The sequence below is a fragment of the Haliotis rubra genome, unplaced genomic scaffold (assembly GCF_003918875.1).
Source record: "Haliotis rubra isolate DU_JTF1 unplaced genomic scaffold, ASM391887v1 Scf13, whole genome shotgun sequence".
Classification (NCBI taxonomy): domain Eukaryota; kingdom Metazoa; phylum Mollusca; class Gastropoda; order Lepetellida; family Haliotidae; genus Haliotis; species Haliotis rubra.
In genome coordinates, this window is record NW_025765225.1 from 3,012,512 (window position 1) to 3,034,567 (window position 22,056).

Sequence of the window (22,056 nt, forward strand, 5' to 3'; positions counted from 1 at the left end):
TAACAATACTACATTCTTCAAAGAGATATATTTAGATTAACATGTTCTTTTTTCTTATGAAAGAAACAGTTAAACAGTCGCATTTTTCGCATTAATAAGTAGCTCACATTATTTTATTGATTTACAGTATTTCATAACTTTTCATTAGTATGTACAATTGTAAGCGATATTGATACTTGCCAGTGTTTGAAACTTAAGCATGAAAGTTGAGAGGTCTATTTCAGGCCCACATGGTAAAAGTTAAGAATTAGGGGTACTTTGATTGAAGTACCATGGGAGCAAGCCTTTTGGAAGCCACCAAACATATGATTGGTCCTTGATAAAAACTGTAATTATCAGATTATCAGGCCATGAAACAAGGATGAATCAGATTTGAGCACCCAAAAAATGCACAAAATCACCTTTAGTTTGAAAATAGTGCATGTTGTATTTAGCACAAGCAAAGAAGTGACAAGGCATTTGATTAAGGATAAATCTGTGACATCTGTGTTGATCACTGTTTTTGTTTTGTTAGCTCCCAGTGCTAAGCGTCCGAGCCTAGGAGTTATTCGCCAAGTTGGGTCAGCACTTCGGACAGTGCCAACAATAGTATGTATACCAAATATATCTCTACTGTTTCCCTTAACAAGTACCTATCTACTCATTTTGGCCTTTCTAAAAATAGCATGGGTATAAATATATTCATGAAATAATAGTAATAAAAACTTTAAGTTAAGCAAATATACTACTCTCAAGAAGTGAAGGATTTTTTATTTATTTATTTATTTTATTTTATTTATTTTCATTTGACCACAGTTAATGTATCATGGGTAGTGGATTTTGAATAATGCAGTCTTCCAATCGTTGATTTTGGTTTTATCGTTTTTACAATTAAAAATGAGAAGTTGTTTGTAAGCATGTTTGTTCGTGTGCCCTCAAAATAAACCTTTCAGTCTTGCACTTTTTCAACACATAAAGCATATATCTATTAGTTGCATGGCCAAATCAGTACAGATATGACAAATAACTACCTGGGTGATCTCTTTTTATACCCCTGACTTAAAAATGTTACCGTATGTGAATACTGTTACACATATTTTTATTTTATGAATGGAAATGCACATGATCAATCTGTCATGCATCTTTCTACACACTTTTTCAGAGGATTAATTTCACTGTGGATATTGTTTGCTTTGGGACTAGACAGGAGACAAGTCTAAATCAATTGGCACCAATTCCTTCCAACTCTAAGTGGGGATAACCCTGTCCCATAATGGCATAACATTTGAACACTTATATTAAGCGTTCTGTTCTCAATGTCAGAAAAATCAGTGTATTTTGAAACATTGATATGAACTTCAGAATAAATTATTTTGTGTGTACCCTTCCCTGTTTAGCCTTTACTTGTTAAAATGTTGCTTTATAACTGAAGTATTGTTGAAAGATCTTTGTGAAGAGTTCTATATAATTACTTACAGCGAGGTAGCGTGATCAACCACAGCACTTTCAAGAATGGTCGCAGCAAGACGCCAGGTGTTCGAGGCGGCTACAAGATGCACATGATCAGCTGGATTGATGCACCTGACGATGTATACTTTGTTGCCACAGAAGCCACAAGGTCCAGTGTCACCACAGATGTTGTTTAACGAGGCACTCAGTAATATTATAAACAATATGTATTACACAAAAATCAGTAACTATCATGTGAAACTGCTAATTGAATATCTTCATTCAGGGGATCCTCCTGTTGATTGTTGCATAAAACAACCTACCCCCATGACCTTGTATTGTTGTTTCGTCAACCTTCTCAAAAAATAGCTTGAGTGTTTGTTCAGGGAAAGACCTGGGCCCCATTTCACAAAGCTATCATAGCGCTACGACTATCGTAAGTCTATGTTAAAGTATGGGAGTTCCGATCACCTTAGTGGTACGATCGCTTTGTTGAACAGGGCCCTGGTTCAGAACTTTACTTTTCATTCCAGGAAGCTGAGGCACCAGATTAGCCATCATGCCGTGAAGCGTGCAGCTCGCAACCCCTGGCGTGGACTGCTGCTCCAAATCCCCATGCCAACAATTGAGGTTCCTCGACCGGAACACAAACAGGAAGTGGTTGTATTGGACTGAAGCTAGAAGATGACCTTGTGTTGCATCATTGAGCAGAGTGGACTTGTGTTTGTTGTCACTGCCAGTTGAACCATGTGGATATTTTGACACCACTTTGGTTATATGTGAACACTTCATATCAACAGTTTCTCATTAAAGACTCAGTGGTCTTGCCGTTTCTCTAACTCCTGAGCTTCTTTTCATAATTTGTAACAAGTCTTGTGTTCCTTTAGCTGATCCAGTCTGGTTTCGTTTAAGATGCTATTCTTAAAATGTCCCTTCCAAGTACAAGTATAGTCAATGTTTAAGAGAAACATATCAGTTATAAAACTGACTTTTAACATGCTCAACATTAAGTATATGCTTGCTGTGACCTAACTAGTACTGCTTAGAATATGCTTGTTAAGATATGACTTCTTTATCATGGTGCTGAAACAGTCAACGTTGTGTGATCTCCATTGGTCCGTTGTGGAATCTGTATTGGTGTGTTGTGCAACCAACATTTATTTCTTGTGCTCAACGGGATCAGTGAATCACATCGATCAATGCAGTCTTGGTGTAGAATATCAAATATTCGACATTCCATACACCTGGAATGGTGAGAAAATTATAAGTTATTCATTGGTCGTATTGTTTTGTGAATGAGACAAGTTATGCATTCTGAAATGCAGTTTTGTTAATATCAGTATTAACTTAAATATTTTATATGCATAGTCAGCATTGAGCATGATACTTGCTTTACATACATGTCTCAAAATGGTGAGAAATTTGAATTGCTGTCATATTACTTTGTACATACTGTCAACTGAACTGCTTATTCTCTGGACTCTGATGTTCTGGAAAGTCTTAGGATGTAGTAGACCACCATCACTGGAATATAGTTTTTACACAAGCTCATTCATGTAGGCTGATGTCCAATGTCAAAACTGTCAACTTCAATATGTACCTCAAGGTAACCAATCTACTTCTGTCACACCAGGTTTTCCATTAGAAGGATTTAGTCCATATATTATTCTGAAACAATTACAGTAGGACCCAATAGCAGGAAAAGTAACTTTGGAAAGAAAGAAATCTCCCACATTCTCTACAGTACCGGTACTTGTCATTTAATCACAGAACTAACTGTCCTGACATATTGTGTTCATTCTTCTAAATGTTTCCCAATAATGTGCCTACAACGACGTCAATGGTTAATGTAATTTCTAAGTGACCTCCGTCACAAGTGTCAGTATTTCAGCCAGAGGATAGGCAGTAACCTTACAGAATGTTATGCGTAGTCGGTGTCTTTGCAACAGTGAACATACTGAAGCTGTTATCATGTGATTGTTAGTTTAAAGAGTTTAGGTCCCTTCTGTTGCTGTAACAAACCAGAATTTACTCAGAGTTGTAAAAACAATCGATTTCAAGAAAGCCCAAGTATATTGATCAACAGTTTGGCCTGTTGATTCCCTGTGTGTAAGTGCTGATGTGTTTGGATGAGGGATGAGCATCATTACACCTCCGGTATGCTCTCATCAGATGAATTATTTATTTTATGCAAAATCTGTTACCATGGTTACACTTGACTTCACATGTCATCACCATCTGGCAGGCGGCCATATTGTACGTTTGGTTAATTCATACACACTCAAGTTAATAAAACTATTTCGATTAAAAATATGTTTGTTCTTCATCTTTGATAAAAGAATGAGTGAGTATGGTTTTACCCGCTTTTAGCCATATTCCAGCATTATATTGGTTTGGAACATCAGAAATGGGTTTCACACATCGTACTCATGTTGGGAATCCAGCATGGCTACCTCACTTAACCCGACAGAGGTTTGAAAGATGTTGTGTTTGAAATTGTGGACAGAATGAGTAATGAAAATGAAACAAAGATGATTTATTGTATGAAACACTGCATATATACATCATGATTTAATGCAGTGCATGGAGTTCTGGTGAAAATGAGTAGCACTATTTGAGACTTGATGATGTCCCTGAGCGAGCTTGGTATCTGGCTTGTTGCTGCTGACGCTGCAGCACCTCATCATAAGACTTGATCGTAAGTGTGGCCTTGGGTCCTGTCTGCCAGATGGCGCCAGTGACGTCAACAATGGAGGCATCAATTGTTACCGTGTGGATGCCGAGGACAGGGAAGGGCAACAGGAAGTTGACACTGAAGTAGTCATTGTGAGGCTCCACGGTTTGGGTCAGGAAGTTGGACGTGATCTCATTCCCCTGCAAGCAATGGAAGTTCAATCAATGAATTTTGTATTCCTGTCATGTAATAATGGCATGGAGCTCATTGCAGTCGCTGAAATCAAAGTGGAACCAACAATTCTTCCCACCTTGGTGTTAGCTCCTGGTTGTGTGCTGCGACTCTGCAGAGCTGATGTGGCAGAGATGCTGACGGAGTGAGCTGTCCGGAACAGACAGGGTCGTTCACCATGTTGTACAATCCCTTCCACCTTAATGGCGAGATGAGTGTCGCACCGGATTGAGATTGGCTCCATGTTAGCATTTTGTTGCGGTGATACTGCCAGCTGGAAGGCAGAACGGACACACATCACATTTTAACGAATACATGTATTGTTCATTTTTTTTATAAGGTTTGGTACAACTTTTTACCCTTATAGAAGACATACTGCACAAGATTTGGAAAAAAAGTAGACATGTTTGCATTAAATGGAAAAATGATAATATTTTTTGTATCATTTCTCACCTTGAGTACAGTTGACTGAAGAGTCTGGAAGAAGAAGCGTGGGAAGCTGTGGCTTGACTTAATCAGGGCTTTAGCCGAGTCACTCAAAAAGGTGATCTGCCAACATAGGCAAATATGCATATACTTCATTCTTGAGGATTCTCATTTGTTGGTTTCAAACATTTTGGCCTGAAACTTAATGTAGGTGGTTAGTAAAATCCAAAATGATTGTTTTCAATTTTTGATTACTGCTACTAATGTACGAACTACATATATTTATCAAGGCAAGATACGTAAGGTCATTGATTTTGGGGTTGTTTTTTCACCATTTCTTAAGAACAGATGTTATTATCATACTTTTCTTTTTCATTTCTACTAATGGTGATAGAGTGAGCTCAAAATGGTCCAAAGTGTTTTTCTTTTCTTTGCCTCACTATACAATATGGTCGAGAAATCCACCATGCTTTATTTACTCACCCTACTCGTCATGTCATTTGTTGTATCCTGCAGGACTTTGTTCAAGCCACTTGAAACATTTTGCAGGGCTGTTTCTATGGAAACCCCTGTTTCTATAGTTTCACCGCCACCTGTCCACAGCTGCCGGTCTCCAAATGATCCTCCACTAAAAGGCGAAAGTGATTCTGATGTAATGACTATCTTCTACATGATGTACAGGTCTGGTGGATGGACTGGAGAAACTCAGAGGATAACCCAAACGGGGGAAGATCCTATAGAATTACACAATTTTAGTAAGTGTCATGAATATAATGAACAGGGCCTAGATTTTCGAAGCTCTCTTAGAGCTAAGATAGTCTTAAGTTAATGTTAATGTATGGCACTTACGACTATCTTAGCGCTAAGAGAGCTTCGAAAATCTAGGCCCAGCTGTTTTATTAATACTCTTCATAAAATGCAGGATCTTGTCATAACAGGACACTGACATACATCTGAGGATGATTATCAAAGTGACTATAATGGAGGTGTATACTATTTCTGAAAGTGAACGATCAGGAAGAGATGGATAAGGTAGTTAGTGAGAATAACCATAACGGCTGCAGTCATCATCTAACTAAACAATATCAGCATACACTACTCAAAAGAACGACCACCCATACTTTCATACAACTAAGGTTAATCTGTCATGGCAAAATACTACTACAGTAATATGAAAGAATTGTGTGGTCCTTAACCTTTCGCTAGTATACCCTGACAGTTATCTCACTAACAATAGGTTCCAGATATTATAGCAGGGCTCCAAATTCTGCATTACCAGTACTGGTATTCAATAAAGTAATTATAACAAATTGACAGATATAACGAGCTGCTTTTTTGGTCCCTGAAACTTGCTGTATATTTTAGTCAAAATGCATTGAAAAAACTATGATAATATATAGCTTAAACTAGTGGTCCCTGTGATTTAAAACTGCAGTTTATTGTATATCTTTCATATCCTTACCCAAGTTGCATGGTCGAGATGATGGACATGATGGCAGCTTTCACACTGTCGCAGCTCTGCTGAAGACTCACAGGTTCAGGAAAATAACACACGATTTATCAAATCAAACAAAAATCAGCTCTTCTCATCTCAAACTTTCTCCATTGCCACAAAATGTTAATAAACACTATGGAAAATAGGCATCTCAGCTAAAAATCTTTTCAATGTCATTTTCCTAGTAAGAAATGTTTTCTTACAGCAATGTTGTAAGTTATAATGAACCATCTATTCTTAGGTCCTTACAGAAAATGTCTATCTGACTACAAGATCATAAGGATACATGTCGATGTTAGAGAGTGAGGCTTTGTCAGCATCAAAGGCTGACCAATAGACATTGGATATCTTCTTACTCAACTCCTCGTACTGCTCCATGCTGCCCTCCAACTGCAACCCAAACACACACACAAATGGACCCCTCAGTCAATGCACAGTTTGTCACAATAGGCCTTAAATATTCAAGTGCAGGCTAGACAAACCAGTGGATGATATGATCCGCGTCTCATGTCGTGGGGTATGGTGACACACACACATCACCAGAGATCTTCACCATCCAAGTCAACTAACACAACAACATGCTTAGGAACAACTAGCATGGGGTGCTAAGGACCTTCAGGGGTAGTGAGATAGTTCATACATATAGATACTAGGGCTGCAATGAATACACTATGTGGCGACTATGATACGTATCATGAATATTGGATAACGAAAACCAAAAATTATTCACGAATACAATATTGTAGTTAAAGTGATTGATGTACAATATGGAACGGCCATGTTGACAGTGTTAATTTGTCACAGCAATAACCAGTGATCTCATAGCACTCAAATTTGGCATGTAATACTTATAATTGACAGTACCGTGCGGCCTTGGCAAACTAACATGACTTGCACTACTGCAATGCTAGTACATGTTCCATTCTTGCATATCTCACTTTGGAAAAGGACATAGGGGTTTCAAGTAAAACATGCTCCCTTAAAAAAAATCGTAAATATTCGTTAATATTCGGTTCTGGTGACCACGAATAACGAATTGAATTCATAAAGGGTTACTATTCGATTCACTGAATATGCAAGTGAATCGTTACAGCCTTAATAGATACATACAGCAACATCCTGTTGTCCCCAAACTATTACGTTGCTACCATGCTATCCAGATGATTACTACTGGAACATCTACAACTCCATATGAGTCTCTGCAAAACACAACCCAAAATAATCTCTCAAGGGATCACTTACTGTAGAATTTAGCGTCACTATAGGGACAATTATTTGCTGAGTGTAATTTTTTCAAACAAACTACATTTTTACCTTCAGGACTGGTGGCATTTGAACTTGTTATTTTGTACTATTTCACTTAAAGCACTACTGTCCGGATTAATCAGGTTAACAGGTATATGTATATTTGAAATCAGTATGGTGTATTGAGGTTTAGAAAGCCATCTGTATGTAAGGTTGGGCAGAACAACTGATGTATACTGTAGTTTACCTGTTGTACGATCTGACTCCAGCGGGTGCCCTCCTGCCCATTGGTAGAGGCAAGGGCGGTGGCGATGGCTGGAGGTGGGGCTGAGCGGAATGTGTTACAGGACAGTATCAACTGACGATGTGCCTGGAGCAGGGTGATCCTCAAGTTGACGTAGTCACTCTGGAACTTGAGGGGGTGCGTTGGGGAGCTGCCGGCCTGTTTCACAGATACATGCATGTACACAGGATTCTTCCATTAGCCCTCGTTGTCAGCTGATGCCATCTTGTTTGAAGTCACATGAGACTTTGTTTGGAATTGATAGATGGGTCTGATAACATTAGTGACTAACTGACTCATGAAAAGACTCAATACAACAGTGCATGGTATCACAATGGTAAAAGGTTTGTGACCTTTTAAATTGAATTTTGATCTCCCTAGGGAGAGAGTGAGAGTGAAAGAGAGTTTATTTCGCATAATGGCGTCATGGCCCAGAGTACAAAAAATACATACCAGTAGTTGTTTGTGTGCATACAATACATATACATAAATATAATGCATCAATATATAGCAGTCTGCCTGGGGAGGATACAACTGAAATTGTTTGTGCTAGACGTTAACATGCTATGAAGTATCCAGCTGGATGACAAAGTCACTTGTATATGAAAATGCTCTCCAATCTATATAAACTATTGTTGTTTGTTTTTCAGTGCTACACTTGACAATATGCTAGCTATATGACAACTGATTGGTAATATTCTTGTCTGGACTAGACAATCCAGTGATTTACATCACAAGTTTCACTGACAGTTAATACCAGGTTGTCATAATGGGACAGTTATCCATGCGATAGACACTGACCTTGAGAGAGACAAGAGCCTTCTGGTAGAATTCCAGACTGTCAGACACACACTGCAGGACGTTGCTGTTGTCTGTGACCACATGTCGCAGCTTCATCTCTGCACTGCATATGTGAGCAATCCCCATCAGCCAGTGGTAGAAGTGCTCAGATGCAACCTGTAATACATCATCACCACCACCATCATCATCATCATCACCTTCATCATCATCATCAGAGTGAGTATGTGAAATATACATCAACAAAATACAAGAAAATATTTAAATGGAGCCCAGACTTCATTTACATAATTTCAACCCAACTGGGCCCAGTTCCTCAAAGTGATCATAGCACTATGACAGTCGTAAGTCTATGTTAAAGTATGGGAGTTACGATCATCTTAGCGCTACAATTGTTTTGTGGAATGGGACCCAGGGCCCCTGATCCACAAAGCAGTCGTAACTCTATAGTTTATCATTGACTACAAATGTCGTAGTGCTACGATGGTTTTGTGGATCGGGACCCTGGATTGTTACAAATTATCAAGATCTAGGTCAAGTTTTATGGTAGCAATGATACAGCTTGTTAAGTATTTAGGAGATGACCATGAAAATAAGTGGACTCACTGCACATGACCTTACATTCACATCAGTCTTGAAAGTTCACATTATACTACAAAAGTCTTGAGCTTGGCATTCATATCTTAATACAAACAAATATTACAATGAGTGTTTTTAAATGACTGACAAGTAATATTGAAAGCATTCCAACAATTCGATTAAAATTAAAAATAGCATAAAACAGTACATTTGAAAACACAGCTACTTTTAAAATGCCATGTAAAATAGGTTAAAACTTAATATTTTTTTACCCATACACCTGTACGATGCACACAGACAGCTTTCTACAACTGCTCCCCAATGTCTGCCTACCTTGACTGTGAGGGGTTTGATGATGTCACCACCTATCTCATACTGGCTGTAACGTAGAGCCTGCCGAGACATCTTGTAAGCCAGCCACTGATTGGCCAGCCCAGCACATGTGACAATCAGTTCATGAATTTCATTGGGTATTCCTTCTCCACCAGCAGCTTGGAATAGCAGGGTGCACATGTACACCTGGAAATATAAGAGAACAGTAGAATACTAGTAGGTGGTTATACATTCGCTGACTGTTCTCCACACTACAAACAACTGAGTATCACCAACCTATATCAGTGAGACAGACTCACCTGTAGCTGTGGTATTTGCTGACTGTTCTCAACGCTACTCTCCAGACAACTGACAATGACCAACTTATATCAGTGAGACAGCCTACCTTTAGAATACAGCACCACAAACTTTAAAAATACGTCATAATACCCTTTTATGTAATTTAATGTGATTTTGTTTTGAAAGCACGTCTCGAAACAATGCCCTATGACGCCTGCATGGCAACACGGTTTATGGCTCAGCGAGTGCGTATAAGCTCCGCTCACTAGTGTTTCATCTCTACGAGTTATGTCATTGCATAAGCCCAACAATGTTGCGAGTTTCCAGTAGTTGTATACCGGCGGATGCGCAATATTTTTCTTTTTTCACTAATACGCTCATATTTATTTGTATTATGGGCTGCTGAGGTGTTATGTTTTGTGTATTTTGTATTTTGTAATTTTGTAAATTTACATATACATTTTTGTCATTCAGTAATTTGCACCATTACATAGAAAAGTGTTTTATTAGTATAATATTTTTCGAAGCAGTAATAATGCATTACACTAGACACATCAGTCGCGTTTGTGCCGGTTCGGTCAATGCATTCTATTTATTAGGATTAAATCAAGGGATTAGGGCTAGGGCTAGGGCTAGGGCTAGGGCTAGGGTTTAGAGCTTAGGGTTTAGGGTTTAGGGTTAGGGTTGGGGTTGGGGACCTAATGCAATATAGTAGGTACATGTCCGGTGGTTCGGTCAATGCATTCTATTTATTAGGATTATTTCAAGGGGTTAGGGTTAGGGTTAGGGCTGAGGGTTTAGGGTTTAGGGTTAGGGACCTAATCCAATATAGTAGGTACGTGCCCGGTGTAATATGTGAGTACCATTTGTTGTTTTTCCTTTTTACATTTTAATACTTTTTTTTCACACAAAAACGGGAAGCCAAAAACGTCAAAAGTACATTATGAAATGGGTTAATGTAGAAATTTTGGGCTAATGGAAATTGGCTTGGAATTTGCACTCAAGCCTCTTTCACACGCAACATAAATTTTTTGTAAAGTAATGATTCGAATGCTAACTCACCCTCGTGCCGTCACTACACATGCTCATGTCTCCCTCGTTCCTTAGTGCGATCCACATTATCCTTACAGTGTTCCCTACATCACTTTTCTGTCACAAAACCACCGATTTATATAAAAGCATCATTCATGCATGCACCGTGAAATCACGCCTGACCTGGCGTGAACAACCCTTTTCAGTTTGAGGCATATCGGCTCATTCCACGCCACACGTTAATTTGTAGAATACGGAATGGGACGAGTGTGCCAAATGGCATCGGATCCATTCGGCAATTGTCCGTAGAATAAAATCACGAGACACCAAGTCTACCCGTAGCATTTGTAATTGTCCGTGACCTATTTGACTTTTTCCGTTCATTTCCGTGACGTCACAGGAATGACTTGATAAATTTGCACAATGTGCAACAATGTGGACGTAGCTCAGTCGGTTAAATGTCGAGCTAACAATCCGAAGGTCACGGGTTCGCGTCCGACGGGTTCTCACAAACTGGTTGCTTGCCTTAATGACACGTGACCTACGGCAGAGATCATCCTCACGAAAAGTTGTGGTGCTGTATTCTAAAGGTGCTCCCAGTGAGACTGACTCACCTGTAGCTATGGTATTTGCTGACTGTTCTCAACGCTACTCTCCAGACAACTGACAATGACCAACCTATATCAGTGAGACAGACTCACCTGTAGCTGTGTTATTTGCTGACTATTCTCAACGCTACTCTCCAGACAACTGATTATGACAGGGACCACAAGCTGCAATGAGTGAGAGTTACTTGATCCAATAGCTGCAAGGGCTTCACATAAGACCTCAGCTTCAGAATCTGCACAAACCACAAAAAAGTTTATTTTCATCATTAGTGATTCCTGCCAAGCATGTAGAACCAGTGTATAACAGGTAACATTAATCCCTTTGATAGACATATCAACACAAGAGAAAACATTTCATTTTATTGCATAGTTAGAAGAATTGGTCTTCAATAACCCATGCTTGTCGTAAGAGCTGACTAATCAGATCAGGTGGTCTGGCTCGTCTGGATGAAGCATGCCCCGGAATCCCAGGTGTGGATCCATTCTCATGTCAATCACTGGATTGTCTGGTCCTGACTGACATGTTAAGACATTTTTGACATTGACAAAAAAATCTATAAATGTTTGTCTCCCATTTCATCTGTGAACTGCTTGTTATCAAATCACTCAGCATGATTGACATTGGATGAATGTAAACAGCAGACTTCATGGACAACCATTTCAGAGAATAGACGTAGTGTCTGGTTCAAGTTCTATGCCATTTTAAAGAGATTTGCAACGTGAAACCTGTCATGTCATAGTTATCTCAAACACATGAGGTAATTTGGACTCACCAGACACACTGGGCAGTAGTCCAGCGATGGTGTCTACAAATCCACCACAGAGAGTTGGTGACGTCTGACACAGTTCTACCGCACAGCGGAGGCACAGCTACAAACATAAAGTACAGTAATGTAAGCACAATGCTGATTTAAAAGGTCAACACAATAAATGTACCAGTAACTGAATTCTGTATGCTGTTCTGATTCACCCCCTCCTTCTGTCAAAAGGATCAGATGTGTTTGCAGACAGCCACACTTCCTTACCTCAACAAAACAAGGTCAATGTGTCTTCCCTCACCTTGAGTTCTGTGTGCTGTTCTGATTCACCCCCTCCTCCTGTCAACAGGATCAGATGAGTCTGCAGACACCCCACTGCCTCTCCAAGAAGGTCAATAGGACAGCCTAAAATATCACATATATTAAGATGAGAGATAATTTGGAAATTAGAATAGCACAAGTATGCTCAACATATATGCTAACTGCTAATGAAATCTCTGGTCTTCGTAACATATATAATAACCTTAGATCATTATCATAACAAATATTGAAAGATGGTTATACACAAAATGGCAAAGAACACTCACGTTTTGATTTGGCGAGCTGTGTAAGAAGCTGAACAGTCCGTGATGCCAGAATCAGGTTATCGTGGTAACAGTACTGCTGGCACAAATCCAGCAACTTTGAGTCTAAAACAAGCAAAATAAGATGTCCTTTTGTCATAAGTCAGGTGAGGTGAAATTGGGTTTAACGTTGTGCTTGAGAATATTTCGCTCATATGACGACGTGCACGCGTGTGTATGTGTATGTGCGGCTGCTTGTACTAGACCAGACTTAAGCTGGTTTTATAGTGCTAGCCCACTGAGATACCATGCCGCAGTGAAGCATTAATACCCCACTCAGACACATTATACTGACTCCGAGCCGACCATTCCTTGTTGTACCCATTAATGCCAAGCGCCACGCAGGGACCAACAAGTACCATATTTTAACGTCTTTTGGTATGACGCAGTCAGGATCGAACCTGCGACCTTCTGCTCGAACCCGCGACGCAGTCAAAAACTGTGAAAACTAATCACTTTATATTGCGACAAATATACCTACCACTGATTCATAAATGACCATGTTAGTTCAGACATGTCATCCATGTTCACACAAAGCCACACCAGTTGACTGACTGACTGACTGAGTTTGGTTTTACGCCGCTTTTAGCAACATTCCAGCAACATCACGGCAGGGGACACCAGAAATGGGCTTCACACATTGTACCCATGTGAGGATTCGAACCCGGGTCTTCGGCGTGACGAGCCAACACTTTAACCATTAGGCTACCCCACCGCCCCACACCAGTTGGAAAAGACACAACAACCAAAGCACTGCAGATATCGAGACACTGGTTTGACTGCAGCTGACATAACATACTAAGATGGCAGCCAGAACAAGCCGTTGCTTAAACCTATCCCAAGGGATAAAATACCTGAAGTGAGTGGAAGCAGCTGTACGGCCACCGAGTTGAACACCGTGGTGAGCACACTGACACCACCGACCTTCAGCTTCACCGACGGGGTTGCCAGCACAAACTGACACAGAGTCTGCAACAGATGAACACATGATTAACAAATAAATTCCAACTACAAGTGATAACCTGTGCTCTATATATCCTGTGGCACTGAATTGCCAGATTTCAGAAACACAGCAATTTTGGTGCTGCAATGATCATGAGCCTATCTAAGGTACAGGAGTTACGATCACCTCAGGGCAAAGATCACTTTATGGAATGGCACCCTGGACCCAGTAATTCAGAAATTGGACATCATTTATTTTTCCATGAGCAGCAGCACAAGATAAACAATATAAATTTGTCTCACTAATTACTGACACATCATGACTGATACAGTGAAACCCTGACAGTCCCCACCAAATTCTGGACAACTCTGTTACATGCATATCTTTGTGGTCTTGATGGGGCATACTGCTTAGTGTAAAAACAGTGAAAAGATGAGACAAATTTGGGTAGCAAAAGATGACTGAAAATTGTTACACACACTGACTCAATTTCATTGTTTACCTCAATAAAGCCAGATGTCCAAAGATGTGGCCCTTTTTTAGCAAGTAGTCTCAGGTCCTGTAACACAATGACCTTGACCCCATGGCGAGGATCCTGGTTAAGGAAGGTGAGGAGGAACTGGACTTGTTCCTGAAGGTCATACAGCGATAGAGCTGCCAGCTGGGACATTGTGTGTAGTGTCACCACCACCAGGTTCTCTGCAGGGAAACTCTCCAGGAGGGTGAGGCAAATCTCCCGAGTCTGGTGACAGAATGTATACCATGTTTCAGGGTTGAAAGCAGGAGAAACTAAACATTGTAAAGAACTGAAGACAATAAATCACGAAATCAAAGTAAACTTGAAAACACAACTCACCTTGGCAGCTGTTGTGACATCATGATGCATGTGTTGCATGATGGGAATCAACTTCAGCTTCATGTTGACGGGTGTCGCAATACTGCAGATCATGTCAGCAATCTTACCACAGATACTTGCAGCAAAGGTTCTGTAAGGTAAAACCACACTGTGACTACACACTACAACATCATTGTGACAGGTAAGACAAACCTCCCAGAATATATATATATACATTGACACAATACTGAAAAAGGTTTTCAAACTACAAATCACAAGTAAAGTATTCCGTCCTGCTTCAATATCCCAACAATGTTGATCACTGAGATCGTTAATCGTTAACAAAATATTGATTATTGATAATTATCGGAAAAGTAACTTAGAGAAAAACGGCCAAAACATGTCTGAAAGAAATGAATACATTTCCCACCCATGGTGAGTGGCGACATGTTTAAGCATGGGTTGCTATCAAAACAGCATCCTGAGCATAATTTAGAGTCAGCCCATGACTAAAAACCTAACTTTGTGCATTGTATGAGTAAATCAAAACTTTATTCTGTCAAAATAGTTTATGCATGATACTATAGATGACACTTATTCATATTAATAATTTTTCCTATCTACGATATTTCCAATTATCGATCTTTTTAGTGTGGGCACTATATGTGTTAGATTAAAGATGATCTGTCATCTGAGCTGTGAGAGAACAGTAAAGACTGAATTATGTTCTAAGTTAGATTCAATCTGTATCCCTAGATGCTCTATTAATCTTCATGTACAATCAAAGTCAAATCATGGACATGTAACCATGTGAGGAAACTAACCAGGTACTAACGAACCTCTAGGTCATCTGACATGGACATTGGGCTACTGATGCTGTCTGAGAAGATATCATTTAAATGACAAATCATTATGTCCTGACATGTTTTATCTCAAATTTCACTGAGTTCACTGAAGGTATACGATGTAGAATTCTCCTGTGGCTAATACTCAAAATAAATTTTTTTCTCCAAAATAGTGACTTGCCTAGAGGGGTGTGCGCATTATGCTTGCGAACTAAACGCAAGAAAATACAGTATACAGTTTTACATAATAATTCACCATCATATCCGAGAACAAAATGAGTGTGTTTACTTAGATTCCTTTGCAAAGCGATCAGCAGCAAACATAGCAGCCTCTACTTCCACCATGTCATGTGAATCAAGACTCTGTTTGATACTATGATGGACATTCTTCCTCTCTGAGATGATACCAGCAATACTGCCCAGGGTCCTGTGGAATAACACAATACAACATCACACACAGCAGTATTTATGGGATTGATAACGGACCTTTCATAATTTATGACTTGGGGAGTGAAGATGATTTTAATGTAGATGCATGTACAATGTGTATGACCCCCTAAAATCTATGTACAAAGTAAGTGAACCACCCTGCATGCCATGTAAAAACATCAATGACAACACCCACCCACACCCCACCCCCACACACATACTAATTTTAAGCATAATTTTAAAATACATTTACATACAAAGTTGCTGACCCCCCTAGTACATGTGTACAAAATGGAGACCCCCACCCAAAAGCCAAGAGTCTTTAAATATTTACCTCAAAGTGATTGCCCTCGCCACAGGGTCATTGCTGTGAATAACTGAAAATATTCTTCTTACAAACTCATCAACGTTGAGAATCTTGTCCAGGTGTTTGCCACTCTGCTGTGTGACCTTGAGGATGCACAAGCGGATGAAATTGTTACTGTAACAGACATTAAACATCCATCAGTCTTTGACCTGAAGCATATCATCTTGCAAGAACTGATGTCTATACATGTACTATTATAAGATTAGATTATATTTGGTTAGTAACACTTCTTAATGAAAAATGTCTAGATAGCTGACAAATTACAAAGGCAAACTGCAGTCCACAAGGCAATGTTTGCAAATCTACCTGTAGCCTCTTTTTTTAAGATGCAACATAAACTAATAAATTATCAGCAATATCAACATGATTGAATTCATAATTAGTAGTGTATAGTCTAATCCTTGACAAAAGTTGTAAGTAAGCAGTTAGTATGGTCAACTATTAACATCATAGATATGAATCTACTGACATGATGCCAAGAGAAGAATGTTTTTGTTTCATTTGTGACATTTGTTGACAAAAAATGTCTCTCTTGTTATTAATCATTGATGTGGTGCCGAGTATTCATTATAGACAATATAGTCCCACGATACATCTAGAAGGCCTTCGAAAATGACAAACAGTCACACACTACTGGTACCATCTCTACATTGAAAACCATATGTGACGTGTGTAAAATATATTTGTGGACAGGTAGTTTTCATATTTTGATTATCTGGTATATTTATTTGTCCTGATTATAAGTTCTTTTGTAAACTCACCCTTCCCTAAACACATCAGCTAACTTCAGCAAAGCTGAATTTATGAGAATTGGGAATGGATATTTTTCAAACAGCCGAGGGTATTTCACAACTGCTTCACACTGCAATCCTATGCGATTGGATCGCAGGCCTGAAAACCCAAAACAAAATGATGTAACTCAACAAGCATGACTCTTCTTTAGGGATTCTGAGCTTTCTATTTGCTGTCAACTTTATACATACACATCTCTGATCTGGGAACGTTAGTGCAGTTCCAATAGGGATCCATTCCAAACATCCACGCTCATTCTAATGTTTAGATGATGTTAATGGAATCTTTTCTATTAGTAATTTATGCTGAAGAGGTCGTTGTCGGCACAGGTACTATAGATATGTACTCCAGATAGATTTCTGCATACAGAAATGAACCCTAAACAAAGTCAAAATGCAGAAAATGTACCCGATACTCTAAACAGCGGATGAGTCCATATTCCGCAATAGCGAATCCAAAACAGTATGCATTTGTTCCTGTTAAACAAGAGACCATATGACGCAAAATATGCGTTACTGTGTATACCTGTTTCTTATACATATCATGTATACCATGAACAGAAGATCTTCGATAAAGCATGACGGCTTGTGTCTAAGGAAACATATCATACCATTTAATTACATTTTTATTCAAGAATAATCTTATCAATAATATCATCACACATGACCTCTTGTATCTCAGGAAAGTACTCAGATGATATCACTATAATGTACACTATTGCCTTTCAGATAGTTCAAGTTGATACTATAATTATAAAAAAATCAAAACAACTGGTAGTAAGTGTTTAGGGGAGTCCTGCACTTTACCTGGCGCAATTTTCAGATTAATCAGAGCTGCTGTGGCTCGAACTCGCTTCACCGGATTACTGACTTTGTTAACTAGTGACATAATTGGATTAGTGACGTAATTGGCGGATGCTCTACCTCAGGACCATGAGCACCATCACAGTTAATGAGTGCTCGTTTAACGGGTCATTTGCACAGAAGTTTACATTTCTCGTGCTCCACTGTGCCACGCCCTTCCCATTCATTTTTTTCGCGCTATTATTTCTTGGACTGTGCTGACGAGTACCGGATGGATAGAAATGTGTTTCAACTGGATATAATAGGATTATACTGCCCTAAGGTAAAGTCAAACCCTAAATAATAATCGGAAAGGGTCCTTAACTCTACCACTCTCCCAACCCTAACCCTAAGGATCGGAAAGGTTCCCTAACCCTAAGGATCGGAAAGGTTCCCTAACCCTAAACCCTAAGGATCGTAAAGGATTGTTTGACTCTAAAGATGCAATAGTCCAGCATATAACTAGACGACTGCACTGTAGGCCTTGGCTGGAATACGAGTTTATTCATATGAACTAGATGCAAGTGAAGGGAGACGGAGCAATTACCGCGATATAGCGAGACAGAGCTGGAGACAGTGCGGTAGCGGTATAGCGCGATAATTGCCCCGCAGCGAGCAGCGAGGGTTGCGCCCGGTAAAGTGCATTCTAGCCGGGTTTAGTGTCAAAAGCATTTAGGTGATCGAAATCTGAACCATATCAAACAGTTCCATTTTCGATCGCTGAACAAGCGCGACAGCTTCGCGCAAATTGTCGGTTATTAGCACGATAATCCATATATCCACTGGCATTTAAGCACCTTTGTCCAGCTCTGTTAAAGCGGAGTTAGCATCTTGTTCTTGCTCAGCAGAAACCCCATCAAGACTGGGATTCACATTTCGCACTCCGGCAATGGAGGCCGCCATTTTGGGTACGCTAAATTTAGGACTGGTTATTTTGTAAATTCTTAGTAACCCAGACTAAATAAAAAGCATAGAAATGTGATTATTAGATTTACATACACGTTGAAATATATATTTCAACCTGCAACATTTTTAAGACATGTACCATTTTTCAAACACAACATTACACCAAGGGAATTATTTCGTTTGTTCTAAAGTCCATAAAATGGTCACATGACAGAAAGATGGCGGACGACCCGAAAAGTGCCCTTGCATTGCTGAACGGCATAGCACGGCGAAATTATTACGGGGATAAAGATATAACTGACAGTTTTCTAAAGGATGAAATATACCCTGATCTTCCAGAAGAACAGTTTAATCAATTACTTTCGAGATGTTCTTCTTTGTTAAAGGTAGCTAACTTTATATGAAACGACGATGCCTTCAAGTTCTCATCTCAAACGTGGGGAAACACCCCCTTTTACATTCAGTGTCCGATCTCTTGATCTTCCATTTCACTGCAAACTTTAGGAATATCTTGTTTTGGGTATAAGTTAGCACAAATCATAAATACCCTTTCAAACCAATTTCATGAGCCTGGTGGTTAACAGATTACTGGTAGCTTCTGATGAAGCAAATGTGTCTTTTTCATATTTCAAGTTTGTTTGCTTGGTTTGCTTCATGTTATTTTATGATTAATGATTGAAACTTTTGAATGATCTACATTTCAGAACATATCATGTTAATTACAAAGAAACAGATCTCATTATTATTTTGTATGATACTAGTCAGTTACATGTGATGCTATTAGCATTGAATGTCAGGTTAGCTCAAGAGGAAGAGGTATGACATTGTACACTAGATATGGAAGTTATCAGATGTATTATGAGAATGAGAATTAAAACTTGTTCTTGGATCATCATGTAGAGGTTATGTTAAAAGTATGTCAAATTACAGCATGTGTGGAAGAATGATGATGTCACTTGTTTGACAATGGCATTAGAATCTATATTGAAACATCGCCTTTTACAAAACATAGAAGTTGTATATCCATAAAAATGTATCATCATTCTTCATCACCCAAACTTCTAAAATGCCATAAAGGAAATCATACATCACATGTTATCTGGAAGCATTATTCATATACTAATAATAATTACAAAGCTGATTTTCTTAGGGTCAGGCTGCATAATAGACTAAAAAGATTTGTGTCTCAGGCTCATTCTTTTTAAAAATGTTGTGTGAGGAACACTTTTTAATTGTTTCCCACCAAGAATACAACAAAAAACAGCAGGGCATATATGACATTGAAGAGAGCTCTTAATACAATGTCAGTTGTCAGGGTGACAAGGTGTCTTTTGTATGACCTATGAAATTCAAACAATGTTTATTCTACTGACAAATAAATTACCAACATTCAAATCTAAACAATGCACTGATGCTAGTCACTTCTATTGTTATTTTAGTCCACAGACTGTACAAACATTTGCAGAATAGATTGCCTTAAGTCACAGAGTTAGAGTCATAGTGTTAAGTATATCTCCTTTTTGTGTGGTAAGTAATATGTCCAATACATGCAAGTGATTAGAATTGAAAAGCTAGTTATCTGTCAATAAAAACATAATATTTCAAAGTCTTCCACATCTTTGAATTGACAATGTTCATAGAACAGATATGATATCATTACAGAGCATGGTGTCAGCAGACATGGATATGACCCAACTTGAAGCTTTTATCACTGCACAGATGAAACGAAAAGAAGGCGCTCTAACAGAAGCCCAAGCTAATGTGTTCAGAAAGTTCTGGAAAACTAATAAGACCAAAATACATGACAGTATTGTGGCTCATACAACATGGGGTAATTCACTCCAGAAAGTGTCCTGGAGAATTGACTTGAAATCTCAGGCTCGACACATTGATGAGATTAACACTCCATCAGCAATTATGGAATTGCACATCAGTGATGGACAGAATATTGAAAAAGTAAGAGTTATTTAGAATATTATGTAAACAATATCATTTTCAGGAAAAAGGCAGGATTATTGGGAAAAAAAGTCAGAATATATTCTAGAACTGCTTGAACTTTTACTGTATAGATGTTTAAGTTTAGTTTGTGTCACAGTCATTCCATCCATCACTATTATTTGTAAACAATACATTGAGTTTTACAGATTGCCAATTTTGGATAAATTTTAAGAGCTTCATGTACTCAAATGCATGTGTCATAAAATCATTTGGTTTTTGCTCAAAACCTATTGACCACAACAAACCATAAAACAAGGACAGAAGTTCATCTGATCTGCATGACATGATGATCACAGCTTCAATTTCTAGCATTGATAAGTATAAACTGGTTTATGATGATATGAGTTGTTCTCTTTTTCAGACTGGTGATGTTGTTCGTTTTGAAATGGATGAAGACCATTTATCATCAGTGTTACAAAGCATGCAAGAGATTGAAGAAGAAATCGCCAAAAACTCACAGTAGTGATATATCTATGTTGTTTTTACCATCTCTTTATGTATTGAAAACTGGACACACATCAGTCAGACATCTGATCATACATATATACATGGTGTACAATGAGGTTGTTGGGTCTCTCCACATCAATCAGTTTTAGCTTATTCTATGTATAATGAATCTTAGTATTCTGTCCCTTGGCCATCTGAGACACACCTTACCAAATTAACTCCCTTTGTTTTCCAAGAAGAGCAAACAGACTGGACCCTTATAGAACTGGGAAAGGTTTGGATTCACCTCAAGCATTGCAGAGAATTTCTTCTATCGTCTTCGGACAGAGGCGAAGAAATCAATGGACATTGATAAACATAATGGAATTGTAATGACTGTAACTATGGTAACAAGAGTCTCTGAATGTGAGATACTGGAGAGTACAGAGAAACTATTATGTGACCCTAGTCACCCCTAGACCCTAAGCCTAGTCGTATCTGTTGAAGGTACAGATAGTTTTCATCGCATCGGTTATTTTTACACAAGTTCATGATTTGTGTAGTATGATATGAATGTGAAATTGTATAAAATTAAACTGTTGTGTAACTGAAAATTAAGCTCTTAATAAACTATGGATGAAGTAGATGGTTGTTTTACATTAAAGTTGCCAGATCATGTTCCTAGTTGTGGGTTTGGTTATTGCACACTTTCAGTCATTTGACTGACAGCGAAGAAAGTCACTCACAACTGTCCTTTAAACCATCAGTTTGGCATCATTTACGTTAACTTAAAACAACTTAAAATTTTCTTAGAATTACCGTTGAAAGAAAACATTTCTCTCTTTGTTGCTTGCAAACCACAGAATTATGAGTTAAATTAT

At 38.7% G+C, this 22,056-nt stretch overlaps 3 protein-coding genes across 12 annotated transcripts in view; 2 read left to right on the forward strand and 1 right to left on the reverse strand.

Annotated features, from left to right (window-relative positions):
* The window catches only part of LOC124267145 (metastasis-associated protein MTA3-like), a 46,866-nt gene extending 43,127 nt beyond the window's left edge, over nt 1-3,739 (forward strand). For all 10 annotated transcript variants that reach the window (XM_046702025.1, XM_046702033.1, XM_046702026.1 and 7 more), the window contains 3 exons: nt 515-588; nt 1,458-1,597; nt 1,962-3,739. In XM_046702025.1, the coding sequence (XP_046557981.1) occupies nt 515-588; nt 1,458-1,597; nt 1,962-2,103 (356 nt within the window). In that variant the 3' untranslated portion in view covers nt 2,104-3,739. The remainder of the gene's footprint in view (nt 1-514; nt 589-1,457; nt 1,598-1,961) is intronic.
* Nucleotides 3,740-3,949: 210 nt separating this feature from the next.
* LOC124267144 (integrator complex subunit 7-like) lies at nt 3,950-18,754 on the reverse strand. Its single transcript, XM_046702024.1, has 20 exons — nt 18,643-18,754; nt 16,973-17,102; nt 16,179-16,325; nt 15,705-15,842; nt 14,592-14,721; nt 14,238-14,477; nt 13,647-13,761; nt 12,757-12,858; nt 12,471-12,574; nt 12,185-12,281; nt 11,505-11,644; nt 9,493-9,678; nt 8,584-8,739; nt 7,747-7,941; nt 6,541-6,644; nt 6,222-6,287; nt 5,243-5,387; nt 4,787-4,882; nt 4,413-4,607; nt 3,950-4,302 (listed from the first exon to the last, which is right to left on the reverse strand). The coding sequence occupies exons 1-20, from the start codon at nt 18,746-18,748 to the stop codon at nt 4,039-4,041; spliced, it is 2,856 nt and encodes a 951-aa protein (XP_046557980.1). The 5' UTR covers nt 18,749-18,754; the 3' UTR covers nt 3,950-4,038.
* A 210-nt stretch (nt 18,755-18,964) lies between these two features.
* On the forward strand, nt 18,965-21,819 carry LOC124267148 (COMM domain-containing protein 1-like). The gene is made up of 3 exons (XM_046702037.1): nt 18,965-19,137; nt 20,414-20,707; nt 21,111-21,819. The coding sequence occupies exons 1-3, from the start codon at nt 18,970-18,972 to the stop codon at nt 21,210-21,212; spliced, it is 564 nt and encodes a 187-aa protein (XP_046557993.1). The 5' UTR covers nt 18,965-18,969; the 3' UTR covers nt 21,213-21,819.
* Nucleotides 21,820-22,056: the final 237 nt, after the last annotated feature.